At 44.9% G+C, this 27,701-nt stretch overlaps 1 protein-coding gene across 1 annotated transcript in view; it reads right to left on the reverse strand.

The window, feature by feature from the left end:
• Positions 1-27,701, reverse strand: part of LOC144681444 (collagen alpha-1(VII) chain-like) — a 116,463-nt gene that overhangs the window by 12,506 nt on the left and 76,256 nt on the right. Inside the window, exons 17-28 of the mRNA XM_078543031.1 lie at positions 21,598-21,720; positions 18,256-18,399; positions 15,748-15,870; positions 13,048-13,191; positions 11,886-12,008; positions 7,490-7,633; positions 6,430-6,561; positions 5,898-6,044; positions 4,920-5,051; positions 3,361-3,507; positions 2,133-2,252; positions 594-743 (exon numbers count right to left, since the gene is read on the reverse strand). Of these exons, the coding sequence (XP_078399157.1) occupies positions 594-743; positions 2,133-2,252; positions 3,361-3,507; positions 4,920-5,051; positions 5,898-6,044; positions 6,430-6,561; positions 7,490-7,633; positions 11,886-12,008; positions 13,048-13,191; positions 15,748-15,870; positions 18,256-18,399; positions 21,598-21,720 (1,629 nt within the window). The remainder of the gene's footprint in view (positions 1-593; positions 744-2,132; positions 2,253-3,360; positions 3,508-4,919; positions 5,052-5,897; positions 6,045-6,429; positions 6,562-7,489; positions 7,634-11,885; positions 12,009-13,047; positions 13,192-15,747; positions 15,871-18,255; positions 18,400-21,597; positions 21,721-27,701) is intronic.

Here is a 27,701-nt window from a genome sequence, read left to right on the forward strand (position 1 = left end):
TGATGGGTGAACAGAGTCATACTGACATCATATTATAGACCTTAATCCCAAATGGTAAACATAAACCTCCTCAGGTGAACACGACCTCCGCAGTCTATAATTATAACCTAAAGTAAAGTTAAGACAATAACAAAAAGAATTAAAGGGAGAGTTTTTGATAAAATTGTTTTCTTTTTACTCAGAGGTTAGTTAAAATAATATGTAAAACATCCAGCAGAGAAGGAGGCCATTTGTTCCATTGTAGAGCTATCCTATTAATCCCATTTTCCCTGGTCTTTCCTGTAAATTTTTCCCCCTTCAAGTATTTATCCAATTCTCTTCTGAAAGCTACTATTGAATCTGCTTCCACCGCCCTTTCAGGCAGCGCATTCCAGGTCACAACAACTCGCTACTTTTTCCAAAGTCACCTCTGGTTCATAAACCGTGGAAGCAGGATCCACACAATTTCTTAAAGAACAGGGTGAGAGAGGGAAACATTAACAGGAACCGGGAAGCGCACATGGGGAGTAGGATTAGACTGCACAGTTCCTGTGGAGAAAAAAGACATTCGATGGTTCCTGTGCTTCTGGAACATTCTATGACTGCGCACTCACCAGGCTTTTCAGTAATGGAGGTCTCAGGTCCAAACTCTGTTCCAAACACTGGTCGGATTGTGAAGGTATACTCGCTACCAAACTGTAAGTCGGTGATCTGGTAAGAGCCAGTCGTTTCTGCTACAGTGACTGACTGCTGTTCTTTTTGAGCTGAAGCATATAAATATTGTGGGATTAATGGGGTTGGCAGTACTCAAAAAACTAACCAGCAAACAATTTTAACTGATCAACATTTGTTCATGGGGTGTAGGTGTTGCTGGCTATTGCCCATCGTCCAGGGGGCACTTAAGAGTCAACCACATTATTGTGGGTCTGAAGTCACATGTAGACCAGATTTCTTTCCCATCCCCAAAGGGCATTATTTTATGATTTCATAGTCATTCTTAAGCCTTTAATTCCAGATTTTTATTGAATTCAAACTCCACCATCTGCTGTGGTGGGATTTGAACTCTGATCTCCAGAGCATTATCCTGGGTCTCTAGATTACCAGTCCAGTGGCAATACCACTATGCCACTGCCTCCCCTATTACTATGGGTGATTATTTTTCTATTTGTTCTTTGGAATGCATCCATCCCTAACTGCCCTTGAGAAGGTGGTGTTGAGCCACACTCTTGAACTGGAACATAGGAAATAGGAGCTGGAGAGGCCATTAAGCCCCTTCAGTATGCTCCACCATTCAATTAGATTATGGCTGATCTTCTATCTCAACGTCATTTTCCTGCGCTATCCCCATATCCCTTGATGTCTTTATTAACTAGAAATCTATTGATCTCTGTCTTGAACATACTCAATGACTGAGCCTCCACCACCCTCTGGGATAGAGAATTTCAAAGATTCAACGCCCTCTGAGTGAAGAAATTCTTCCTCATCTCAGTCCCAAAAGGGAACCCCCTTATTCTGAGACCGTGTCCACTGGTTCTAGACCACCCCCCACCTCGCATGGGGAAACATCCTTCCTGCATCTTACCTTGTCAAGCCCTGTGAGAATTTTGTAAGATTCTATGAGACCGACTTTCATTTTTCTAAACTCTAGAGAATATAGGCCTAGTCTCCTCAATCTCTCCTCATGGGGTAATCCCGCCATCCAAGTCCATGTGGTGTGGGTACACCCACAGCGCTGTTAGGGAGGGAGCTCCAGGATTTTGACCCAGCGACAGTGAAGGGACGGCCGATATATTTCCAAGTCAGGATGGAGAGTGGCTTGGAAGGGAACTTCCAGGTGGTGGCGTTCCCATGCGTCTGCTGCCCTTGTCCTGCTGAGTGGTAGACTTGGAAGGTGCTATTGCTTGCTCAGGCCGTGTTGGGTTTTAGCTCCTGATTTGAAGCTCAGAAAATTTGGGTATTAATTTGATCATTCAGTTTGGACGACCTGGTGCTGAGGAACAAGGCTCCAATGAAATGAAATCTGATCTTAGTCCTGTTGTCCAAGCTAGAAGCAAAACCTCATTAGTGATCAGAGGGCAATGCTATTTGTCTGGTCCTTCAGGACTTTCAGGTAAAGATAACAGAGTCTGAGGGACTTCAATATGTGAACTCACCTGTAGTAAGTCTCCAAGACAGGATGTAGCTTGTAGCTCCAGGGACACGATACCAGCCCAGTGTCATCCTGCCTGTATCGACATCTATCACTCGGAATCCCTGCACCTTCTCAGCCTGGGCTGCGGGTAAAGTAACAGAGAACTCTCAGAAACCAGGACCAGCATGGGTTCCATAGATGAATGACCTCCTTCTGTGCCATAACAACTCTATGACTGAGATTAAAATTGACTCAGACTAACCCCCCCATCTGGCACCTACCCAAAGATCGCCATGCCAATTTTAGATCTCCATGCCAATTTTAGATCTGTTTCGCACAGATTTCAGGAAGAAGGAAAGATCTGAATTTATATACCAAAATTTATTCCACGACCTTGGGCCGTCCAAAATCAAAACATCATCTCAGTCCAAATTGAAGAAGATCTTTCGTGTAGGATAGACACGATCTTGGGCTCACCCCCACTCCACCCCCACCCCATTGAGATATTCCTATCATCATTTGCACAATTGTCCCAAATCAAGCATTGCCAGGAACCATGAGTGCGGGCAACTTGCTATTGGTCTTTTCCTCAATGTTGTACACTCTATGGGGCAAGTTGGGGGTCTATGAATGGATCAGCTCCCTGATGGGGAAATATCTGGTCACTTCCCAGTACTTCACCACTCCAATCAAAAACAATGCAGTGAGCACCATGGCCAATAACCCCAGTGTCAGGCTGCCCACCAGGACTAAAATGTAGATACTGGAGTCACAAGGTCGTGGGCTCAAGTCCCCAAACTCTGCGGAGTCTTGAGCACGTAATCTAGGGATATAATGCCGGGCAGTGCTGAGGGAGTGCTGCACTGTCAGAGGTCTTCTGGGTGTTAAAACAAGGCCCCATCTGCCTTTTCAGGCAGACATAAAAGATCACTGTTTCGAAGGAAAGCATTGGGGTACCTTCCACTGCCCTGGTTATCACTTAACCCTCAACCAACACCTAACTTATCTGGTTATTATCTTATTATTGTTTGTGGGAGCTTGCTGTGTGCAAATTAGCTGCTAAGTTTCCTATGTTACAGGTCTGACTGCATTTCAAAAGTATTAAGTTGTCTCTAAAGCCCTTTCAGGACACCCTGAGGTTGTGAAAGGTGCTACAGAAATAAAGCGAACATTAAATCAGAACCTCAGTAAATGCACATCGACAAGCAAGCGCACATAATCTCTTGTCAAAAAAATTCACTGACTCTTACCTGTGGCACCAGTGATTGTTACAGGGGTCCCTTCACGGTCGCCAAAAAGGGTAGAGACCCTGATGATGTAACTCATCCCTGGCTGCAGATTCAGGATATCAAATGTGGTGATGGTTGCTGTAACCAATCGATTGGTCTCTGGGCCACCTGTCAGCAGGATTTCATTCAATAATTAGGATCCAAACCAATGTAACCTTCATATGTATACATACGTCTCAGTACAAGCAAGGAACTTATGCTAAACTTTGAAAAAAACACTGACTGGGTCCCAACTAGAGTACTATGAGTACTAAATTGTGGTTTGGTAGCACAGAATGTGAATATTGCTGAAAAAAGAGACATGTCAAAGCTTTTCATCTTGCACTCATCAGGACACGTTGCAAGAATACCAATATAAGGGGAAAACAACAACTTATGCTCAATGTATACAGTATAAATTGTTGTTTTCCCCTTATATTGATATATTATTCCCACTCTTGCAAAGTGTCCTGATGAGTACAAGACGATAAGCTTGGACATTCTCGAGTGCCAATTTGTAACCCAGAACTTTATTGACCCACGTTTCTCAGTGTCACGCCAGACGGTAGATTTACTCAGAAGGAGGCCATTCATTCCATCATTCCTGTGCTGGAAAAAAAAAACTATCCAATTAGCCCCATTCCCATTCAAGGCACCAGACTTTGGGAAGCATGTTGAGGCTTTGGGGAGGGCGCAGAGGAGGCTTACTCAAACGATATCAAGGACGGAACACTTCAGTTACACGGAGTGACTGGAGAAGCCTGGGCTGTCCTCTTCAGAGCAGAGAAGGTTAAGGGTGGATCTGATTCAGTACGAAGGGTTTCAGAGAAATAAGGAGGCGTTTGCTTTGGCAGAAGTGTCAGTAACCATAGGGCAGAGATTTACGGTGATCAGTAACTGATCCAAAGGCAACATCAGGAAAACAGAATTTAAGCAATGGGATGCAGTTATGATCTGGAACTCACTGATCCGAAAGAGGGGTGGAAGAAAATTCAATAGTGACTTTCAAAAGGGAACAGGACAAATACTTGAAGGGCAGGAAATTGCAGAGCTGCAGGGAAAGGACACGGGAATGGGGCTAATTGGATAGTTTTCTTCAAAGAGCTGGCACAGGAACGATGGACTGAATGGCCTTCTGAGTAAATCTACCATCTGGCATGACACTGAGGTACGTTCTAGGTTACAAAGTTCTAGGTTACAAATTGACATTCAAGTATTGCTGAAAAAGAGACATGTCGGAGCTTTTTGCCTTGCACTCATCAGGACACTCATAAGAAAACCAATGTAAGGGGAAAAGAACAATTTATACCGTATATATATACAGGAGGGCATTGGAATATCAAGTCTAGAGGCAACTCAACCTTAACAAGAGTCAGAAACAAATCAAATCAGCTCATGCCCTTTATCAGGCCGACTATGATGGCCCGTTTATAGACTGTAGCTATACTGGGAGCAGCGGGTCACTCGCTGCTGTTCCCTCAGTCCACTAAGCTGCTATAGTGATTTTCAAAGCAACACGTTAAAGTCACTAAACATTTTACCCTCTGCCAGCCTCCAGTAGATTCTATATCCGGAGCTTCCCGGCACAGCGTTCCAGGCTATCTGAATCCGCTTTGTGGTTGAGCCGATGATCCGGAGATTCCCAGTCGTTCCCTGCAGACGTTCAACAGCAGCTGCAATTTCGACATTACAAAAAGACCAACAGGTTAGCGCTGCCGCATGGAAACAATGGAGGGACGGTTTTGCGGGAGGGGTGCAGGGCGTAATCATTCCCCTTGGAAAACAGAACATTCTAGCTAAGACCCTGAAAGCGATGGGCCGACCTGTGTCACTGCGATGAGAAGGGCACGTGTTTCAAATGGGAAATAAGAAGGAGTTAGCTCGTGCCCATTTGCCCAGGGGAGAACAAATGGAGGTAAATCCCTAGGGTGAGGTCAGAGGATAATTATATACTGGGGAGGCCATTCGGCCCATCTTAGTTCATTCACACAGAGAAATCCTGCAGCCCCTTCAGTTCAGCATCTAAATTGTGTCTTAACAGATTCCTGGATTTTGGCTTCCCTTGCTCTGTCCATATCTCATTCGCTCTGTTTAAAGTAGAAATTTTCCATATCAATTCTAACGGCTTAAATTAATAATCCCGTGTCCTTATCTATCTAGTTTACCTCCAAGACCAACTCTCAGATGTTTCCCTTTGAGGCTGAATAGCCCGAGGTGCAGCCTCTCCAAGGCTTTCACACTTCTCTGCACCCCTCCACAATGTCTGCAAAATTCTCCGTGCCCTTTTCAATACCTGCACAGCAAACTCATAGCTGAGTTGTTTCAGCATGCATTGTGGTCAGAGAACGGACGAGAAAGAGACCATCGCGTTTCCTGAGAGAAAATAGCCATTTGAACCAAACAAGTCGATAGGTGGAGAGTGATAGGCACGACAGGCTGAACACGACTCCCACAAAAAACAATCGGGGACAGAGAATAATCGGGCTGTGGGAAAGAATCATTCCCTGTGAGTGACTTACGAGTAGTCGCAGTGATGGTGATGGGCTGTCCTTCACGATCTTTGATCAACGCAACAACTTTAACGAGGTAATTAACTCCGCCTTGCAGTTCCATGATATCAAAGGTACTTACATCTTCAGGTACAACCCTGCTGATCTCAGGTCCCCCTGCAGATTGGAGAGGAAACATGGAGTGGGTTACATCAGCTAGTCGTGGGTTCAAGCAGTTCCTTTATTGTTCACTCATCGGTTGTGAGCATCACTGGCAAGGCCAGCATTTATTGCCCATCCCTAGTTGCTCCTCAGGAGGTGGTGGTGAGCTGCCTTCTTGAATACAACGGAGTGGCTTGCTAGGCCATTTCAGAGGGCAGTTAAGAGTCAACCACATCGCTGTAGATACGGAGTCAAATGTAGGGCAGCCTGAGTAAGGATGGCAGAGTTCATTTCCTTAAGGACATTAGTGAACCGGGTGGGTTTTTTAAGACAATCCAGTAATTTCATGGTCGCCATCACTGATATGAACTTCCTCCCTTCTTTAGCAAAGGGGACCTACCATCACTGCGTTTCCAGCTGATACGGTAAGATGTGGCTCCGCGAACACCGACCCAAGACACTCGGAGGACATCGCTGCGGGCTTCAAGCACTCGGACATCGCTGACTCCAGCTACGTGACCCTCTTTGGACGCTGTTGTAGTGACAGCAGAGGAGGTCACCATAAAGCATACACATCAAGCTGCTATCAAAGACAGCACAATAATTGTCCTAACACATACAATCACACTTAAAACGGCTTTGGAACACAAGAACATAAGAAATAGGAGCTTCAGTGGGCCATTCGGCCCCTCGAGACTCTTCCGCAATTCCGTAAGATCTTCTACCTCAATTCCACCTTCCCACACTATCCCCATATCCCTTAGTTCCCTTAGCGCCCAAGAAGATTACTGACATCTGTCTTGAATATACTCGGTGACTGAGCATCCACAACTGCCCGGAGTAGACAATTCCCAAGATTCACCATCCTCTGAGTGAAGACATTTCTCCTCATCTCAGTCCTAAAAGGCCTACCCTTGTTCTGAGACTGTGCCCTCATTTTCTACCTCATTCCCCAACCATTTTTTAAGCATCTACCCAAGCCCCTTAAAGAATTTTATATATTTCAGTTAGATCATCTCTCATTCTTCTAAATGTCAGAGAATAGAAATAGGCCTAAGCTACACAATCTTTCCTCATGGGACAATCGTCCTATCCCAGCAATCAGTCAAGTGAACTTTTGTTACACCCCCTCTAGGGTAAGTATATTCTTCCTTAGGTAAAGAGATCAAAACTACTCACAGTACTTCAATTGTGGCCTCCCCAATATGCTTACAGTAAAATCTCTTTACTCTTATACTCCAATAGCTTTGTAACAACAACTAACATCCAATTTCTTCCTTGTACACTGTTCATTGTATTTCATTTTAAGAAACACGGTGTTCTTCTGTGGAAAGGGCTGCATTTATTTTCTACGGTTTTCGTAATCTGGGTCCATCAAGTGATGGATCTCGTTCAGTGTAAAATCTCTTTTTCATCTCTGCCCCCGGTTCACATACATAGAAACATCACCACATACTTACCGGTCTTTGTCATAATGGTAGCAGGAATCCCTTCTCTATTTCCCATTTGGGGAGTGACTCTGACAGCATAAGCAGTGTTGGGCTTTAACTTCTGGATGTTAAATGATTTGATATCTCCACTCACTATACTGCTCTCTTCAACTCCTGAATTAACAAACAAAATTTTGACTGTAAAATCAACAATAGATTTATTATTGCGCATTTAACCGAGTAAAACACCATAAGCGTCATGAACACTGAGCTTTGCAAGATGGTTATATTTTAAAATGTCCCCTTTAACTCAAGGTTAAACAGAACATTCTGAAAGGGGGATGGTGGAGTCATGATGAACACTTGCTCAGAGACTATGTGATCCAATTGCCATGGGGACAGAAACTCAAACAGAAACCTACTGAGGTACCAAGTGATAGTCTTAGCACCTCAACACAGTGTGTCACAGAAAAAGGACAGCTGCCTTTTGAGAAGCGGGGAAGAAATAAAGAAGGTACTGCTGTGGAAAAGCAGAGCAGGACTATTTTGTGTTAACAACCAAACAGGATGCTGGTGAGAGTTAATTTTCTGTTCAAAAGGAATGGAACAGAACAGAACGGGATCTAAGAGATTTAAGGAACAGAGTGTCACTGAGGTATAGCTTATTGGTGAAAACTAGATCCAGAAAACTCCGGAATGATTTTCTAAAGGCACTGGAAGTTTTGACCTAGCATAGCATGGAGAAGTGAGTCTGCTGGAGAGCTGGAACTTTGGAACTGTTCCTGTAATGCTACCCATCTGCCAGAAGTGCAGTGTACAGCAAAAGGGGTTGTAAGATGTATTTCAATTGTTAGTTAATGCGAAAGTGCCTTTTCTTTGGTTTGATGTATTAGTTGCCTGTTATGTAACGTTTGATCTTGTTGATTTTGATTTGTTTATTACAGCAAAAGTCTTAAAACATGAAATCTTGTCATTCGGTTCTTTCCATCACTCACTGGGAAATTCAGATCATTTTAAAAGTTAATGGTGTCTACGGGGATTGTAACATAAGGCAATTCACAAGAGTTATCCAAACATAACTTGACACTGGGCCACTTAGGGAGATATTAGGACAGGTGACCAATAGTTAGGTTGAAGAGGTAGGGTTTAAGGAGTATCTTAAATTAGGAGAGTGAGGCGATTCCACACAACCAGCGCAAACACGATTCAGGCAGCACTATGTCATCATTACACTGCACAGTTTGTTAAAATGTACTTTTAAGATGTGTACGTCATTGGCAAGGTCAACATTTATTGCCCACCCTTAGTTGACCTGAGAAGGTGATGATAGGTCTTCTCCTTGGACCACTGAGTGACTCACTTCAGAGGGTTTTTTTTTCGTTCACGGGATGTGGGCTTCGTTGGCTGGGCCAGCATTTATTGCTCACCCCTAGTTGCCCTTGAGAAGGTGGTGGTGAGCTGCCTTCTTGAACCGCTGCAGTCCCTGTGGTGTAGGTACACACACAGTGCTGTTAGGGAGGGAGTTCCAGGATTTTGACCCAGTGACAGTAAAGGATCGGTGATACATTTCCAAGTCAGGATGGTGAGTGACTTGGAGGGGAACTTCCAGGTGGAACTTCCTGCTGCTCTTGTCCTTCTCGATGGTAGCGGTCGTGGATTTGGAAGGTTCTGTCTAAGGAGCCTTGGTGAATTCCTGCAGTGCATCTTGTAGATGGTACACACTGCTGCTACTGTGTGTCGGTGGTGGAGGGAGTGAATATTTGTGGATGTGGTGCCAATCAAACATACTGCTTTGTCATGGACTGTGTCAAGCTTCTTGAGTGTTGTTGGAGCTGTACTCATTCAGGCAAGTGGAGAGTATTCCATCACACTCCTGAACTGTGCCTTGTAGATGGTGGACAGGCTTTGGGGAGTCAGGAAGTGAGTTACGCATCGCAGGATTCCTAGCCTTTGACCTGCTCTTGTAGCCGCAGTATTTATATGGCTAGTCCAGTTCAGTTTCTGGTCAGTGGTAACCCCCAGGATGTTGATAGTGGGAGATTCAGTGATGGTAATGCCATTGAACATCAAGGGGTGATGGTTTGATTCTCTCTTGTTGGAGGTGATCATTGCCTGACACTTGTGTGGCGCAAATGTTACTTGCCACTTGTCAGCCCAAGCCTCGAAATTGTCCAGGTCCTGCTGCATTGGGACATGGACTGCTTTAGTGTCTGAGGAGTCGCGAATGGTGCTGAACATTGTGCAATCATCAGCGAACATCCCCACTTCTGACCTTATGACGGGAGGAAGGTCATTGATGAAGCAGCTGAAGATGGTTGGGCCAAGGACACTACCCTGAGGAACTCCTGCAGTGATGTCCTGGAACTGAGATGACTGACCTCCAACAACCACAACCATCTTCCTTTGTGTTAGGTATGACTCCAACCAGTGGAGAGTTTTCCCCCTGATTCCCATTGACTCCAGTTTTGCTAGGGCTCCTTGATGCCACACTCTGTCAAATGCGACCTTGATGTCAAGAGCAGTCACTCTCACCTCACCTCGGGAGTTCAGCTCTTTTGTCCATGTTGAACCAAGGCTGTAATGAGGTCAGGGGTTGAGTGGCCCTGGCGGAACCCAAACTGGGCGTCAGTGAGCAGATTATTGCTAAGCAAGTGCCACTTGATAGCACTGTTGATGACCCCTTCCATTACTTTACTGAAGATTGAGTGGACTGATGGGGCGGTAATTGGCCGGGTTGGATTTATCCTGTTTTTTGTGGACAGGACATACCTGGGCAATTTTCCACATAACCAGGTAGATGCCAGTGTTGTAACTGTACTGGAACAGCTTGGCTAGGGGTGCGGCAAGTTCTGGAGCACAAGTCTTCAGTACTATTGCAGGAATATTGTCAGGCCCCATAGCCTTTGCAGTACCTTACAGTGCCTTCAGCTGTTTCTTGATATCACGTGGAGTGAATCGAATTGGCTGATGATTGGCATCTGTGATGTTGGGGAGCTCCGGAGGAGGCTAAGATGGATCATCGACTTGGCACTTCTGGGTGAAGATTGTTGTGAATGCTTCAGCCTTATCTTTTGCACTGATGTGCTGGGCTCCCCCATCATTGAGGATGGGGATATTTGTGGAGACTCCTCCTCCAGTGAGTTGTTTAATTGTCCACCACCTTTCACGACTGAATGTGGCAGGACTGCAGAGCTTAGATCTGATCCATTGGTTGTGGGATCGCTTAGCTCTGTCTATCACTTGCTGCTTATGCTGTTTGGCACACAAGCAGTCCTGTGTTGTAGCTTCACCAGGTTGACACCTCGTTTTTAGGTTTGCCTGGTGCTGGAAAGTCAACCACATTGGACTCAGATCCAGAACCAACTGGATAAGGACAATAGGTTTCCTTCCTCACAGGACATTCATGAACCAGTTGGATTTTTATGACAATCCAGCAGTTAATTGCTCGCTTTTTACTGTTACTAAGTTCTTTATTTCCAGGTTTTCACACTGAATTTGGGCTCTCAATCTGCCAGTGAGATTTGAGCTCTTATCCGCTGGGGAGATGGGGGCTTTGTGGCAATGTCATGAGACTAGTAATCCCGAGGCCCAGGCTAATGTCCTGGCAGCATGGATTTGAATCTTGCTAGTGGAATTTAAATTCAATAAATTTTGTAAAAATCTGGAATTGACAGCTGGTCTGAGTGATGGTGATCATGAAACTTTGATTGATTGTTGTAAGAACCCATCTAGTTCATTGCTGCCCTTACCCAGTCTGGCCTACATGTCACTCTCGGCCCAGGGCAATGTGGTTGACTCTTAATTGCCCTCTGAAATGGCCTAGCAAACCACTCAGCTCAAGGGGGCAATTAGGGATGGGCAAAAAATGCTGGCCTTGCCAGCGATGCCCACATCCCATGTAAGAATAAATTTTGAAGGAACCATTAGCCCAGTAACAGGGCCTTTATCCTACAGCCCAAAGCCCAGGACAGGGAGATGGTGGTGTAAGGGTAATGTGACTGGACTAGTAACCAGAAGCCCAATACCCTGGGGACACAAGTTCAAATCCCACCTTAGAATTTAAATCCAATTAATAAAAGCTGGAATTGAAAGCTAGTAATAGTGACCATGACAACTATCATCGATTGTTGTAAAAGTCCATCTGCTTCACCGTCACCCTTTAGGGAAGGAAATTTGCCTCGTCTGGCCTACATGTGACTCCAGACCCACAGCAATGTGGTAGACTCTTAAATATCCCCTGAAATGGCCTCGCCACCTACTCAGTTCAAGGGCAATCAGGGGTGGGCAACAAGTACTGGCCTTGTCAGTGACACTCACATCTCACGACAGAATCAATTTTTTTTAAAACCCGACACTGGGCTGTAGCAATGGTGAAAGAGACCACCTAGCGCACATTTCGTAAGATGGCCAAACCCGATAAACGCACCATCAGCGCTCTTCCATGTGATTCTGTAGGCAGACACCCTGCCCACTCCAGTCCATGCAATCCGGAGCGTGTTGCGTCGAGACTCAGTCACTCGCAAATTGGTCACATCTCCAACAATGGGATCTTTTCGTAAAAAGATACAGGGAATATATTAGTCATAAGTAACACAATTTGTCATTTACGTGGAACCAGAAATGTGGCCAAATGTGGCTTCCACACCACCAGACCCAAATCCATACGAACATACAAACAAAGCAGGAGTGGGCAATTCAACCCCTCCAGCCTGCTTCGCCATTTGATAAGATCATGGCTGATCGGATGGCAACCTGAAATCTGCATCCCGCCTACCCCCCGATAACCTATCACCCCCTCCTGTGCTTACCAGGAATCTATCCAGCTCTGCCTTAAAGATATTCAAAGACTCTGCTTCCACCTCCTTTTCAGGGAGAGAGTTCCAAAGCCTCGCGACCCTCTGAGAGAAAAGATTTCGTCTCATCTCTGTTTTAAATGGGCGACCCCTTATTTTTAAACAGTGACCCCCTCGTTCTAGAGTCTGCGGGTTCAGGTCATTTCCTGAGGCTCAAATAATCCCTGGGGTACTGTCTCTAACTGAAGAGGCCTCCAGCAATGGCCAGTTGTGACAGGCCCTTTTCTCCACCGTCCACTTTAAATGATGGTTGTCTTTACTGCTCATCTCGAAACACCCTTCAGAATCTCACCCTGAGAGACCAGTGTGGATTATGGAACGATGTCGTAGCTTTGCCGCTGGGGTAGACTCTTCTAGGATTGGGGCCAGTGTACATTTCTGGAGCAAAGCAGAGGCACCTCGACAATCATACAATACAGAAGGTGATCATTTGGCCCATCGTACCTCTGCTGGCTCTTTGAAAGTTAGCCCAGTTAATTTTCTTCCTTTTAATGTATTCATCCAATTCCCTTTTTGAAAGCTAGCACTAAATCTGCCTCTACCGCCCTTTCAGACAATGCAGTCCAGGTCTCGCATTCTAACCACACTCTCCAAAGACTGAGAGTAACAAGGTGCTCAAAATGTGAAGTGTTCCATTCCCCCATCATGAGCAGCCCTGACAACGAAGGAGCACAAAATTCACCCGAAAAGTAATAACTAGCCAGCCGACTCGGTCCATGGAGGATTGGCACTTACTGGTCTTTGTAGTCACTGTGACGACATTTCCCTCTCTGGACCCAACCAGTCCCGATACCTCAATCGCATACATGGTGTTGGGCTGCAACCCTTCAATGTTGAACAAGGTGGTGTCTCTGCTCAGAAGTCTACTGTCCTTAACGCCTGAGGGACAGAGGAGCAATAAAATGGAGACCTGAGAGTGCAGCAACAACAACTTGCATTGATATAACACCTTAGTGTGGTGAACCACCCCAAGGCCCTTCACAAGAGCGATTACCACACATGTGGCACCGAGCCCACCTAAGGAGACAGTAAAACCAGCAGGTTTTAAGACATGTCTTAAAATAAGAGAGAGAGAGATGGAAAGGTTTGGGAAGGAATTCCAAAGCTCAGGGCCTAGACAGCTGAAGGCACAGCCACCAATGGTGGAGCGATTAAAATCGGGAATGCTCAACAGGCCTGAATTAGAGCTTTCTAAAAAAGCGAGGACTCCCTAAAATTTGATTTTTAACTTGGTAGGGTTGCCAACCCTCCAGAGTCTCCAGGTTTTAATGGTTAATCTTCAGGTCAATGCGCAAGCAACACCAAAAAAAAAACTCACAGCAGAGGCAACAAGTATTCCAGGTTTTTTTTTTCCCCCCATTTTGAGTACACTCGCTTATTAATTATAAAGGTATTGAAGATGGGGAAATCCGGCCCTCGGTGTCGAGGATCACTTATGGAGAATGATCACTGGGGTGAGGGTTGGAGACATAGTGCAGCTTGACTTGAGGCCTTCAGCAGAAGCAAGGAGGAGTCTGGATGGAGAGGGGGAACAGGCCTGAACTGTAAGGAAATGAGAACTGAGAGGACATACATATCGGGAAAGGCTGGGCAATGTCGAGGCTCTTTTCCGATAGAGCTCTTTAAGATGGTGGAGGGGGTTTGACAAAGTAGGTGGAATTTCCCATTTGTCTGGGAATCCAAAACTATAAATATAAGATGGTCGCTAATAAATCCAACAGGAAATTCAGAAAGGTTTCTTTACCCATTGAGTGGTGAGAAGGTGGAACTCATTACCACACGGAGTAGTTGAGGCAAATAACAGCGATACATTTAAGGGGAAGCTAGATAAGCTCATGAGGGAGAAAGGAATGGAAGGATATTCTGAAATAAAAATGCAAAGCGCTGGAAATACTCAGCAGGCCTGGCAGAGAGAGACCTGCGGAGAGAGAAACAGAGTTAACTTGTCTCGTCAAATATGGCTCTTCAAGATTATTTGACTTGAAAGGTTAACTCTCTTTCTCTCTTCACATGAGCTGTCAGATCTGTTGAGCATTTTCAGCACTTTCTGTTTTAAATGTCCAGCATGCACAGTATTTTGCTTTCATTATAGAAGGAAATACTGATAGCGTTAGGTAAAGTAGCGTGGGAGGAGGCTCATGTAGAGCAAAAATGCCAGCCCAAAACAGTTAAGCTGGGGCCTCATTTTTTTTTTATTCATTCATGGGATGTGGGCTTCGCTGGCTGGGCCAGCATTTATTGTCCATCCCTAGTTGCCCTTGAGAAGGTGGTACCTTCTTGAATCGCTGCAGTCCATGTGGTGTAGGTACACCCACAAGTGCTGTTAGGGAGGGACTTCTAGGATTTTGACCCAGCGACAGTGAAGGAACGGCGATATATTTCCAATTCAGGATGGTGACTGACTGGGAGGGGAACTTCCAGGTGGTGGTGTCCCCATACATCTTTTTTTTTCATATTCGTTCATGGGATGTGGGTGTCTCTGGCCAGGACAGCATTTATTACCCATCCCTAGCTGCTCTAGTTCAGAGGGCATTTAAGAGTCAACCACATTGCTGTGGGTCTGGAGTCACATGTAGGCCAGACCAGGTAAGGACGGCAGATTTCCTTCCCTAAAGGACATTAGTGAATTGCCTTAAAAAACAACTTTCTCTTTATATGACAAACATTTCATGGTCATCATTAGGCTTTTAATTCCAGATTTTTATTGAATTCAAGTTCCAGCATCTGCCTTGGAGGGATTAACCTAGGTCTCTGGATTACTAGCCCAGTGACAATACCACTGCACCATCTGCTGCCCTTGTCCTTCTAGATGGTAGTAGTCGTGGGTTTGGAAGGTGCCGTCTAAGGAGCCTTGGTGAGATCCTGCAGTGCATCTTGCAGATGGTACACACTACTGCTACTGTTCATCGGTGGTGGAGAGAGTGAATGTTTGTGGATGGGATGCCAACCAAGTGGGCTGCTTTGTCCTGGATGGTGTCAAGCTTCTTGAGTGTTGTTGGAGCTGCACTCATCCAGGCAAGTGGAGAGTATTCCATCACACTCCTGACTTGTGCTTTGTCGATGTGGCTTTGGGGAGTCAGGAGCTAAGTTACTCGTTGCAGGATTCCTAGCCTCTGACTTGCTCCTCTGGCCACCATATTTATATGGCTAGTTCAGTTCAGTTTCTGGTCAATGGCAACCCCCAGGATGTTGATAGTGGGGGATTCAGCGATGGTAATGCCATTGAACGTCAAGGGGCGATGGGTAGATTCTCTCTTTTTGGAGATGGTCATTGCCTGGCACTTGTGCTGTAAACTGGATGTAATTCAACGAATAGATTTGAGCGGGGGAGAAATAGGAATGAAGCCCCTCATCCCTCACATGCTCAATACTGGAACCTCACAGGCTCACACATCATTGAACAAACCTGAACAGTAAATAAAGTGGAACACCTACCATCAGCTCTCCTCCATGTGACCCTGTACGCTGTCGCCCTGGGAAATCCAGACCAGGTGATACGAATTTGAGAGCTCTGGGTTTCAACAACTTGAAGATTCGTCACGCCTCCCACAAGAGATTCTTATAAAGAGAAAGTTGGGTTTTTTTTAAGACAAAGAAACAGATGATATTTAGTGAGGAGAGGTCATTCCGCCCACCAAGCTTTTTTTTTAGAAGGTTCAAATCCACCAAGTGCCTTTTCTCTTCAGGTAATCACTCAACTGCCTTTTGAACTGGCTTCGGACATTCTCAGGTCAAATCAAATACAGAGTAAGATTAGTTCATTCAAGAATGACCCCTAAAGACCCAATTAAAACAGCCCAACTTGCTTATCTTGGGGATTCTTGAGACCGTTCATCCATCAGTCTGGCTGGATCTAAACCCAGACCTGAAAGGTGAAAGACCCTTCACTAACCTCTCTCACCCACACCCACACCCCTGGCACTGATTTCAATAAAACTGGTACGGGGGTGGTATTAGTTCATCGCTGTGAGAGAGGTCTTTAAACATTCCAAAGCTACCAAAGTCCCGATCGAACATGCTCAAATTCTCCGTCACCGTTCCTTCCTACTGTAGCTGTTGAAACAACAGCTTCGGCAAGAGTGCGATCGGGGGACAATCAATATTGTAATTTGCATCCAGCCAAAAAAACCCTAAAGTCACACCGACACAAGCCATGGCACGACTGTACAGGGTGTTGGTGAGGCCATTCCTAGATTAGTGCATAAACTTGTTCTCCTTATTTAAGGAGAGAGATACTTAAACTGGAGGCAATTCTAGGAAGCTTCACTAGGTTGATTCCTGAACGGAGGAAAGGTTGAGGTTGGGCCTATGGTCATTTGAGGTTAGCAGAATCAGCGGGAACCTTAATTCTGAAGGGACTTGACATGGTTAATGCACAAATCCCTTGTGGGGGATCTAGAACTAGGAGTCATAGTTTCAGAATAAGGGGTCTCCCAATTAAGACAGATCTGAAGAGAACTTCTTCCCTCATCTTCCGCCTAGGCACTTTACAGCCTTCCGGACTGAATATTGAATTCAACAACTTTAGATCTTGAACTCCCTCCTCCATCCCCACCCCCTTTCCGTTTCTTCCCCCTCCCTTTTGTTTTTTCCAATAATTTATATAGATTTTTCTTTTCCCACCTATTTCCATTATTTTTAAATCTATACCTTTAATGCCCTGTTAGTCTTTCCACCCCACCCCCACTAGAGCTGTACCTTGAGTGTCCTGCCATCCATTCTTAATTAGCACATTCGTTTAGATAATATCACCACCTTCAACACCTCTTTGTTCCTTTGTCTGTGACATCTTTTGATTATCTGCTCCTATCACTGCTTGCTTGTCCCTACAACCACCCCCACCCCCCCCAACTTCTCTCCACCCACCCCACCCCCCACCTTAAACCAGCTTATATATCACCCCTCTCCTAATATTACTCAGTTCTGTTGAAGGGTCATGAGGACTCGAAACGTCAACTCTTTTCTTCTCCGCCGATGCTGCCAGACCTGCTGAGTTTTTCCAGGTAATTCTGTTTTTGTTTTGGATTTCCAGCATCCGCAGTTTTTTGTTTTTATTTTTTTTCTTCCCTAAGAGGGTTGTGAATCTTTGGATTTCTCTACCACAGAGAGCCGTGGAGCCCGGGTCAATGAACGTATTCGGGGCTGAGCTAGACAAACTCATGACCAATAGAGGAGTCCAGCAGGAAAGTGGAAGAGAGGTCAAGGTCAGATCAGCCACGGCATTATGAAATGGCGGAGCAGGCTCGAGGGGCCATATGGCTCATTCCTGCTCCTGTTTCTTCTGTGGCCTTTAGCTCAGCACAAACCAGGCAGATGGCAGGGTGGTGGGAGGGGTTGTCCTGGGAGCAGGGTGACCAGCGAGATGGGGAGGAGGGGTTTGTTCTGGGATCTGGGGGAGGGGCTTTTTGGGATCACTGTTTCAGGTCCAACACTTGTTTTGCTTTGTGTGAAAAGACCAATCACGCATAACAGAGAGTTGTCAGAATCTGGAACATTCTACCTGAAAGGGTGTTGGAAGATGATTCTATAAATGACCTTAGAAGGGAATTGGAGAGATACCAACAGCACTGTGGGTGTACCTACACCACATGGACTGCAGCGGTTCAAGAAGGCAGCTCATCACCACCTTCTCAAGGGGAACTAGGGATGGGCAATAAAAGCCGGCCCAGCCAGCGACGCCCACATCCCGTAAATGAATAGAAAAAACATGGAACTTTCAAGGTTGTGGACAAAAAGTGGAGGTGTGGAACTAAGCACCACTGCTCCTTCAGGAGCCAGCACAGCAGCAGCAGGCCAAATGGCCTCCTGCTGCGTTGTAAGCATCTAGAATTTCTCTGATGACGGCTCCACACAAAAAGAAAAGACTGATTTCTACCCTAAGGAGCTCGTCAGCTCTGAAAACCTCGCCCCAACATACCGACGTACAGATAATTAGACACTCACCTGTTCTCGCCATGACAGTGGCAGGGGTCCCCTGTCTGTTTCCTATCATCGCCGAAACACCAATGGCATACACTGTATTCGGCTGCAATCCTTCCACATCAAACGTACTAACAGCGCTACTTAACACTCTGCTCTCCTCAATTCCTAATTCGAACAAAGGAGAATTAAATTAAAGGTGGAGCTGTGTCAGTGGCAAAGAAAGACTTGCATTCGTAATAGCAACCTTCGGCACCTCAGGATGTGTCACACCAGTTCACAGCCAATAAGTTACCAGAGACCTTAGTCTCAGTCTAATGGGTCAGCCGTTTTGGACGGAGGTGAAAAGAAACCTCTTCACTCAGAGGGTTGTGAATCTTTGGATTTCTCTACCCCCGATAGTCGTTGAGTGTAATCAAGATCGAAATCAATAAGGGTTCTGGACTCCAGACAATTCAACGCATATAGGGATAGGGTCAGAAAAGTGAAGGTGAGGCTGAAGATCAACCACCGTCTCAGTGAATGATGGAGCAGGCTCGAGGGGGGGTCATATGGCCTATTTATGCTCCTATTTCTTATATTTTAAAGCACGGTTGCTGTTACTTGTTAGGTAAACACAGAAGCCAATTTGCAGCAGGAGTGAGGTAAATCATGGAATTTTCTTTCTTTGTTTGGGAAGATGTCAATGGGCCTTCATCTTTATTAGACTACCTTTGAAGGCACTGAGACCAACTGCATGTGGGCATGATGGGGTCAGACCAGGAAGGGGTGACATGCTTCCTTTCTTGAACAACATCAATGGATCTGCTTTTACTTTAAACAGTTTGTGTTGGGCGTTGATCTCCCAATCATTGAGCTGCTACTCCAAAACCATACCACCACTCTATCACATGCTTGATATACGCGGGACTATTCCACTAGGCTAGGAATCCTGTGGCAAGTAACTCACCTCCTGACTCCCCAAAGCCTGTCCACCATCTACAAGGCTCAGGTCAGGAGTGTGATGGAATACTCTCCACTTGCCTGGATGAGTGCAGCTCCCACAACATTCAAGAAGCTTGACACCATCCAGGACAGAGCAGCCCGCTTGATAGGCACCCCATCCACAAACATTCACTCCCTCAACACCGACACACAGTGGCAGCAGTGTGTACCATCTACAAGATGCACTGCAGGAATTCACCAAGACTCCTCAGACATCACCTTTCAAACCCACGGCCACTACCATCTAGAAGGACAAGGGCAGCAGATAGATGGGAACACCACCACCTGGAAGTTCCCCTCCAAGTCACTTGCCACCCTGACTTGGAAATATATCGCCGTTCCTTCACTGTCGCTGGGTCAAAATCCTGGAACTCCCTCCCTAACAGCACTGTGGGTGTACCTACACCACATGGACTGCAGCAGTTCATGAAGGCAGCTCACCACCACCTTCTCAAGGGCAATTAGGGATGGGCAATAAATGCTGGCCCAGCCAGCGATGCCCACATCCCCTGAATGAACAAAAACAAAATTATTGTTGGTTGGAGATCTTCGCCTTCTCATTGAAGAAGTGTCATGGTGTCACTACCCGGACGGATGAATGATAACTTAGTTTCATGCATCAACCAAAAGGCTGCTCATCCATTGATGCGGCTCTCCCGCAATACTGCACTCATATCTCAGCTTAAGAAAGGGCTGAAGCACAGAGTGGGGCTCAGATCAGAAGCTTAATTCACACTTAATTTAGTGCAGAAACGCAGGAGTTTAAAATTCTAATCTCCTTGTGTCCAGAGGCCCCCATGGCTTCACCTCTCCCTATCTCCGTAACCCCCTTGCACATCCCTGATTATAATATCTCCACCATTGGTGGTCATGTCTTCAATTGCCTGGCAACCAATAACTTAACAACAATAAATTATATTTATATAGTACCTTTAATGTAATGAAACGTCCCAAGGTGCTTCACAGAGTACTATAAAGAGAAGTTCACTGGGCTGATTCCTGGGATGAAGGGGGTTTGTCTTGTGAAGTAAGGTTGAGCTGGTTGGGCCTACACTCATTTGGGTTGAGAAGAATGCGCGGTGGTCTTATTGGAACATATAAGATTCTGAGGGGGCTTGACAGGGTGGATGCTGAGAGGATGTCTCCCCTCACAGGGGACAGATTTTTGATTGGCAAGGGAGTCAATGGTTATGAGGGATCAGCCAGGAAAGTGGAGTTAAGGCCACAAATCAACCATGATCTTATGGAATGGTGGAGCAGGCTCAATGGGCTGAATGGTCTACTCCTGTTCCTACTTCTTATGACCTTATGATCTTATAAAGCAAAAAATAGACAAGCCACCTAAGACAATATTAGGGGGCGGATGGCTGTAACACTTGGTCAGGAGGTAGGTATAAGGGATGTGTTAAAGGAAAAAAGCAAAATAGAAAAGGGGGAGAGGTTTAGGGAGGGAATTCCAGAACTTGGGGCCTTGGCTGCTAAAGGCATAGCCACCAATGGCGCAGCGATTAAAATCGGAGATATTATACTCAAGAGGCCAGGATTGGTGGTGAGCTCTGATATCTGGGAACGCTGCGGAGGAGGTTACAGAGATTGGGAGGGGTGAGGCCCTGGAAAGATTTGAAAATAAGGATGAGAATTTTAAATTTTAAGAACAAGGAGAGGCTACTTTGGTTGAACGGCATGTTTCTGCGCTTTATATATTCAGAGTAAAACAATGTTGGCACAAATAAACCTTAGATCAGTTTGACGCAAGTTAAAAATGTACAGTGCAGCAGAGGGTAAACTCTGGAGTTAACCGAAAGTAATCGGTCACAAACAAGTATGGATAAAAATAAAGTTCACCCAGGCAAACTATCTCCCAATCTATAAGAAAGACTTGCATTTATATAGTGTTTTTATCACCTCAGGACAGCCAAGCGCATTACAACCAATGAAATACTTTATGAAGTGAGGTCACTGCTGGTATGTAGGAACTGGGGCAGCCAATTTGTGCACAGCAAGATCCCACAAACAAAAATGAAATAACAGCCAGATTATCTGTTTTACTGGTGTTGGTTGAGCAGTCAATATTGGTCAGGACACCAGGGAAAACTCCCCTGTTCCTCTTCAAAATAGCCAGGAGATCCACCCAGGAGGGTGGACAAGGTCCTTGGCTTAATGTCCCATCTGAAAGGCGGCACCTCCGACAGTGCAGCACTCCCTCAGTACTGGCGCTTGGGAGCGTCACCAACTGAGCCACAGTCAGTAAGTGAAATCTGGAAGGCGGTACTCCATTAAACGTTCGCACAGTTGCCTTTAAAATGTAGCAACCACAGTCCCGGGGCACGTCGCTGAGGTGAGGTTGCTACCTTAAAACAGTTTAAACAACTGGGAACTTACCATCAGCACCTTTCCACGTGACTTTGTACGCCGTCGCCTGGGGCACCCTTCTCCACGTTATCCGGATTAGGTTACTCCGCGTCTCCACGGCACGTAGCTCCGACACATGTTCAATAGTTGTATCTTAAGTGCCGATTGGGGAGAAAGGGAAAGATATTTGAAAGATTCATTTACCGAGGAAGTGTGATCTCTAACCAGAATGGTACCAGGGATGATGGACCTCGGGTAGGAAGAATGAAGGAAGCCAGTATAAGCTAAATGCTCCAATTTCAAAGGGGATGCAAAAACAGAGAGACCTCGGGATTTAAGTGCAGAAATCTTTGAAGTCGGCAGGAGAGGTTAACAAAGTGGTTAATAAACATATTGGATCTTGGACTTTATAAATCAGTTGCTTGGTAGCACAGAATTTGAATACTGCTGAAAAGAAAGACATGTTGCTGAAGCTTTTCATCTTGCACTCATCAGGACAAACACAAGAATGTCAAATTTCAAACGATCAAAACAATTTATACTACAGGAAAAGAAAAGGTGCTGATTGGTTGTCAGGCCGATTCGGATTGGTCAGGACATTGCCATAGAGAAAGCAACATCTACTGTTAGATGCGATTCTGTGATTGGGCAGCACTTGCTAAACAATCCTGAGTGCGCTAATAGCTACACTAACAACCAATTTAATATAATCAGTCAAGCTCATAACATGACTCATTTATGTTTGCTAGAAGTGACATACATTCATCCACAGGGACACATTCTCTGCAAACAAAAGGAATATGTTCAAGCCTTGCACGTTCTTTGAAATCCCCAGGAGCTAGGGGAGTCTACGGTTCCTCATTGACTTCTCCATGGCAATTCCCCAGCCAATCAGAGTCCGCCTGCCAAGCAATCAACGCCCTTTTCTCCTACAGTAAAAATTGTTGGTGATGTGGTGAATGCAAATGCCAGAAAATTATGCCAAACCTATGTAAAAACAAACTAGTTCGGCCCCAGATGAAGGTTTTGGAGAGAGTACAGAAGAGATGAGGGGTTACAGCAACACGGAGAGGTTAGAAAAGCTGGGGTTGTTCTTGTTGAGCAGAGAAAGTTAAGAAAATATTTAAGAAGTGTTCAAAATTATGAAGGATTTTAATAGAGTAAAGGAGGAGAAACTGCTTTCACTAGGGGTTGGTCAGTACTGGAGGGGACACATTTGGGGTAGTTCCGGAAAAGTTCTGTTATACAGCAACTTATTATTATCTGGAATGCACTGTGTTAATGATATGTTAATTGTATTATTAAGGTCAATGATAGACACGTGAAAGACATTAATTGATTAAGTACCTTGAGCACATATAAAGAGAGACTTGACATTCCAATTTAAATTTCCATTGAAGATTTTGTTTTTAGTTACAGTGCCACTTTTAGGGGCTGTAAATTTGTTAATTTGTTAATTAATTTGCTTAACTGATATACTCAAAAGAGTATAAAGGGAGACTTCTGGGACATTAGGTGTTGCTTAGGGAGGAGGCAGACTTTTTTAATGTTGCATTCTGTAAATAAATCTAGTATTAAATAAAAGATTTGTGCCTGGTTTCCAACTTCACCATCTGGCTTCAGAATGAAATAACACTCTCTCTCTGGAACAGATTCATGAGTAACATTCAAAAGGAGAACTGGATAAATACTTGACGGGAACATGCCTGCAGGGCTATTGAGAATGATTGCAGCAGACAAGCTAATTGTATAATTTTCAAAAGAGCTGGCACAGGTACAACGGCGTCCTTCTGTGTTTACAATTCCAAGATTTTATAATTAACCCACAGCCACACGGATTGTTGCAGACTCCCTGTTATACTCGCCCTGAGTAATGAACAGATCCTTCTTAAAAAACATTGAGGATTTCCAATATGTATGTACAGGCACAGTACCTCAATAAATATATACAGGTACATTACCTCAATAAATATATACAGGCACAGTGCGTCAATAAATATATACAGGTACAATACCTCAATAAATATATACAGGTACATTACCTCAATGAATATGTACAGGTACAGTACCTCAATAAATATATACAGGTACAGTACCTCAATAAATATATACAGGTACAGTACCTCAATAAATATATACAGGTACAGTGCCTCAATAAATATATACAGGTACATTACCTCAATAAATACATACAGGTACAGTACCTCAATAAATATATACAGGTACAGTACCTCAATAAATATATACAGGTACATTACCTCAATGAATATATACAGGTACAGTACCTCAATAAATATATACAGGTACAGTACCTCAATAAATATATACAGGTACAGTACCTCAATGAATATATACAGGTACAGTACCTCAATAAATATATACAGGTACAGTACCTCAATGAATATATACAGGCACAGTGCCTCAATGAATGTATACAGGTACAGTACCTCAATGAATATATACAGGCACAGTGCCTCAATGAATATATACAGGTACAGTACCTCAATGAATATATACAGGCACAGTGCCTCAATGAATATATACAGGTACAGTACCTCAATGAATATATACAGGCACAGTGCCTCAATGAATATATACAGGTACAGTACCTCAATAAATATATACAGGCACAGTACCTCAATGAATATATACAGGTACAGTACCTCAATGAATATATACAGGCACAGTACCTCAATGAATATATACAGGTACAGTGCCTCAATGAATATATACAGGCACAGTACCTCAATGAATATATACAGGTACAGTGCCTCAATGAATATATACAGGCACAGTACCTCAATGAATATATACAGGCACAGTGCCTCAATAAATATATACAGGCACAGTACTTCAATAAATATATACAGGCACAGTGCCTCAATAAATATATACAGGCACAGTGCCTCAATAAATATATACAGGCACAGTACCTCAATAAATATATACAGGCACAGCGCCTCAATAAATATATACAGGCACAGTACCTCAATAAATATATACAGGCACAGCGCCTCAATAAATATATACAGGCACAGTACCTCAATAAATATATACAGGCACAGCGCCTCAATAAATATATACAGGCACAGCACCTCAATAAATATATACAGGTACAGTACCTTGAATCCAGCTATCCAAAAGCCAGCAATGTCCGAATACCAGATTTTTTTTTAAGTGTGCCGGGCAAGAACATCCCATGTTAACAAGTGCATAAATAAAAGTTCAGTAATTGAAGAATTTGGCTCCCAAAACCCCCACTAGGGCCATCTGTCACTTGCTCGTCCTGCTTTCTACCCTTAATGTCACCATTAGCACATCCTTTAGCTAATATATATACCCCTTTGTCCTTTTGTCTATGACAGCTTTGGCAATCTCTCCTTTGCCTCCACCTATCACTGGCCCTCTATCCAGTTCAACCTGTCCCACCCCCCCTCAACCAGTTTATATTTCACCTCATTTCCATTTTTCTTTAGACCCGATGAAGAGTCATACAGACTCGAAATGTTGACTTTTTCCAGCTGTTTTTGTTTTTGTTTCAGATTTCCAGCATCCGCAGTATTTTGCTTTTACCCAGAAGATTGGTGTTAGTCTGTTAGTTTTAGTTACTTAATTAACCTCAAGTCCACAGTAGAAGGCAAAAATTCCAAACGTGGCCTCTGGCCAATGGTAGAATGAAGAGCAAAATGTACATTTGATGGAGTATCGCACACCTGTCACTTCCCGTGCTCTGAGTGGTCGGACCGAGCCTTGACCCCACCTGACCCACCTCGGCCTGACCTGACCGGACCCGTGGTCACAACGTGATGCCAGTCTCACCACTCGTGCACCGCTGCGGGTATCGCTGGCGAGTGAGTGAAAGTACTGTACGGCAGCTTTCTCTGTTACTGACAGGTAAGCAGCACCTATACCACCCATGGGAACTGGGTCTTAATGACCTTTAGAGTGAAAAGAGGCAACATAGCAGTGGGAAATAGCCAGACTCTAGGACCGAACAAGGCACATAGGGAGGGATAAGCACTAGGGGCAGACATGTTGCAAAATGCATGAGGCTGAAGACAATCATCACCTTGCCTCCAAAAACCACCAAGATCAAAAATCCAGCACAAACTCAGTCCTGAGGTTACCGGTTTTGAGACACTCTACCTATTATTGGCGGTGGTGTGTTACAGATTACTCAGGGGGTGGTATTTGCTGTGGCAACGTGCACTTTTGCATGTTGTAGACCACAGCTATAGACAGCAATGGTAGAGACTCCAACTTCCTTCCTACAACATAGCTGACCAGGAATCTCCCCCACTCTTACCACCTGCCGTGGGTGTGCGTTGGAAGGATTTACAGGTCGACACCCAACCTGTTTGGACACGTTATGAACGCACCTTCCTTGACCATCAAGTCCTGGAGTAGGATTTGAACCCAGAGCTTCTGGCTTAGAGGCAGAGATGCTTCCCACGGCACCACAAGACCTCCCAAATAAATAATTAATATAACATTATCAGCCTCAACATTAACTGGGTACAAACTTCATACTGAAATGTGCTCACGCTGCTATTAGCGGTGTCATAAGTAACAAGTGCTTTGCAATATTTGAAGCACAGCCTATTTAATCATAGCCCCCAGTGTCCATGGATCTACACTATACCCCAGCAAGATTCAACACCTTGAGAAAAGCATAGGGAATTGATCTAAAATGCATAAAATGTTGCTCAATCAGCACCTGAAAGGCTAACATTTCAGATTTGGATCAAGAATTACAAACAGAATGTTTTAACGCTGCCGGCATTCAGTATTTAGCTGATTCAGTGCAGTGTCAGGTATCTGTCGCTAGGCGAGCTTGATAATATAAATTGCTCAGTGAGGACCTCTGGTGGTGCATCAGTTTATTGTAACAGAGAGATTTTGACGCTTAGCAGGATTGGTGGTGGTGGTGGTGGGGGGGGAGGGAATCTTAAATCTGATAGCGCACAATAGAGGGCCCAAAACGCCTGGCGCACTGGACTCCAGCACACTAGTGGATACAAGCGAGACAAATGTCCTAGAGCCTCACTGGGATAAATCCGGTGAGCACCAATCCAACAGCACAGTGGAAGTTGGCAGTCACATTTTGGCCAGTTTGGAAGCAAATCTGGCTGGATGTGAGGTTCTGAAGTAACTGAGGTTCTGGCTCTGAAGAGGAACCACACGGACTCGAAACGCTAACTCTGTCTTTCACTCCGCAGATGCTGTCGGACCCGCTGAGTCTTTCCAGCAATTTTTGTTTTTGTTTCAGATTTCCAGTGTCGGCGGTATTTTGCCTTTAGGGAAATGAGGTAAGTTGTGCAAACTTTCACCCTGGAAGAATGGTGTGAAGTTGAAGAAGGATTTTGCAACCCACTCTAAGCCACATGAAGACTCCTACATGCCGTCTCCCCCCGCCCCCCCCACCGCACCCCACCCCACCAGGCAGTACTGGTATTGTAAAACAAAAACAGAAATACCTGGAAAAACTCAGCAGGTCTGGCAGCAGCGGCAGAGAAGAGCACAGTTGACGTTTCGAGTCCTCATGACCCTTCAACAGAACTAAGTAGGGTGTTTTTATTTTTAGTACTGGCATTGTCACTGGACTAGTAATGCAGAGACCCAGGGCAATGCTCTGGGGACCTGGGTTCAAATCCCACCATGGCAGATAGAATTCAGTAAAAATCTAACCATGAAATAAAATGGTTAAAAAAAAACCCATCTGGTTCACGAATGTCCTTACCTGGTCTGGCCTACAAGGGCAATTAAGGACGGGCAATAAATGCTGGCCTCACTCAGCGACACCCCCACCCCATGAACAAATTAAAAAAAAACCCTGAAGTGGGACCTGAAGACAGGTCCTTCGAGTGCAAAGGCAGGGGAAAGCTACCAAATGAGCCAGGAAGACAACCAGAAACCGGTAAACCTTAGGCATCTTTCTGGGGGCCTCCTTTAACGCTACTGCTACAGAACTTGGGAACACGAGTCTGTGTTTGTACAGCACAAGCTCAGCTTAGTCTTAACACATTTTCAGATGATGGGAACCAGATCTGGGCTCAAATGCAGGCAGATACAAGGCTCGCCTAAAAATAAGGCCCTGGCAAATCCCGAGGTAGCTGAAATAAGCACTCTGCATT

Source organism: Cetorhinus maximus, chromosome 6 (assembly GCF_964194155.1).
Source record: "Cetorhinus maximus chromosome 6, sCetMax3.hap1.1, whole genome shotgun sequence".
Classification (NCBI taxonomy): domain Eukaryota; kingdom Metazoa; phylum Chordata; class Chondrichthyes; order Lamniformes; family Cetorhinidae; genus Cetorhinus; species Cetorhinus maximus.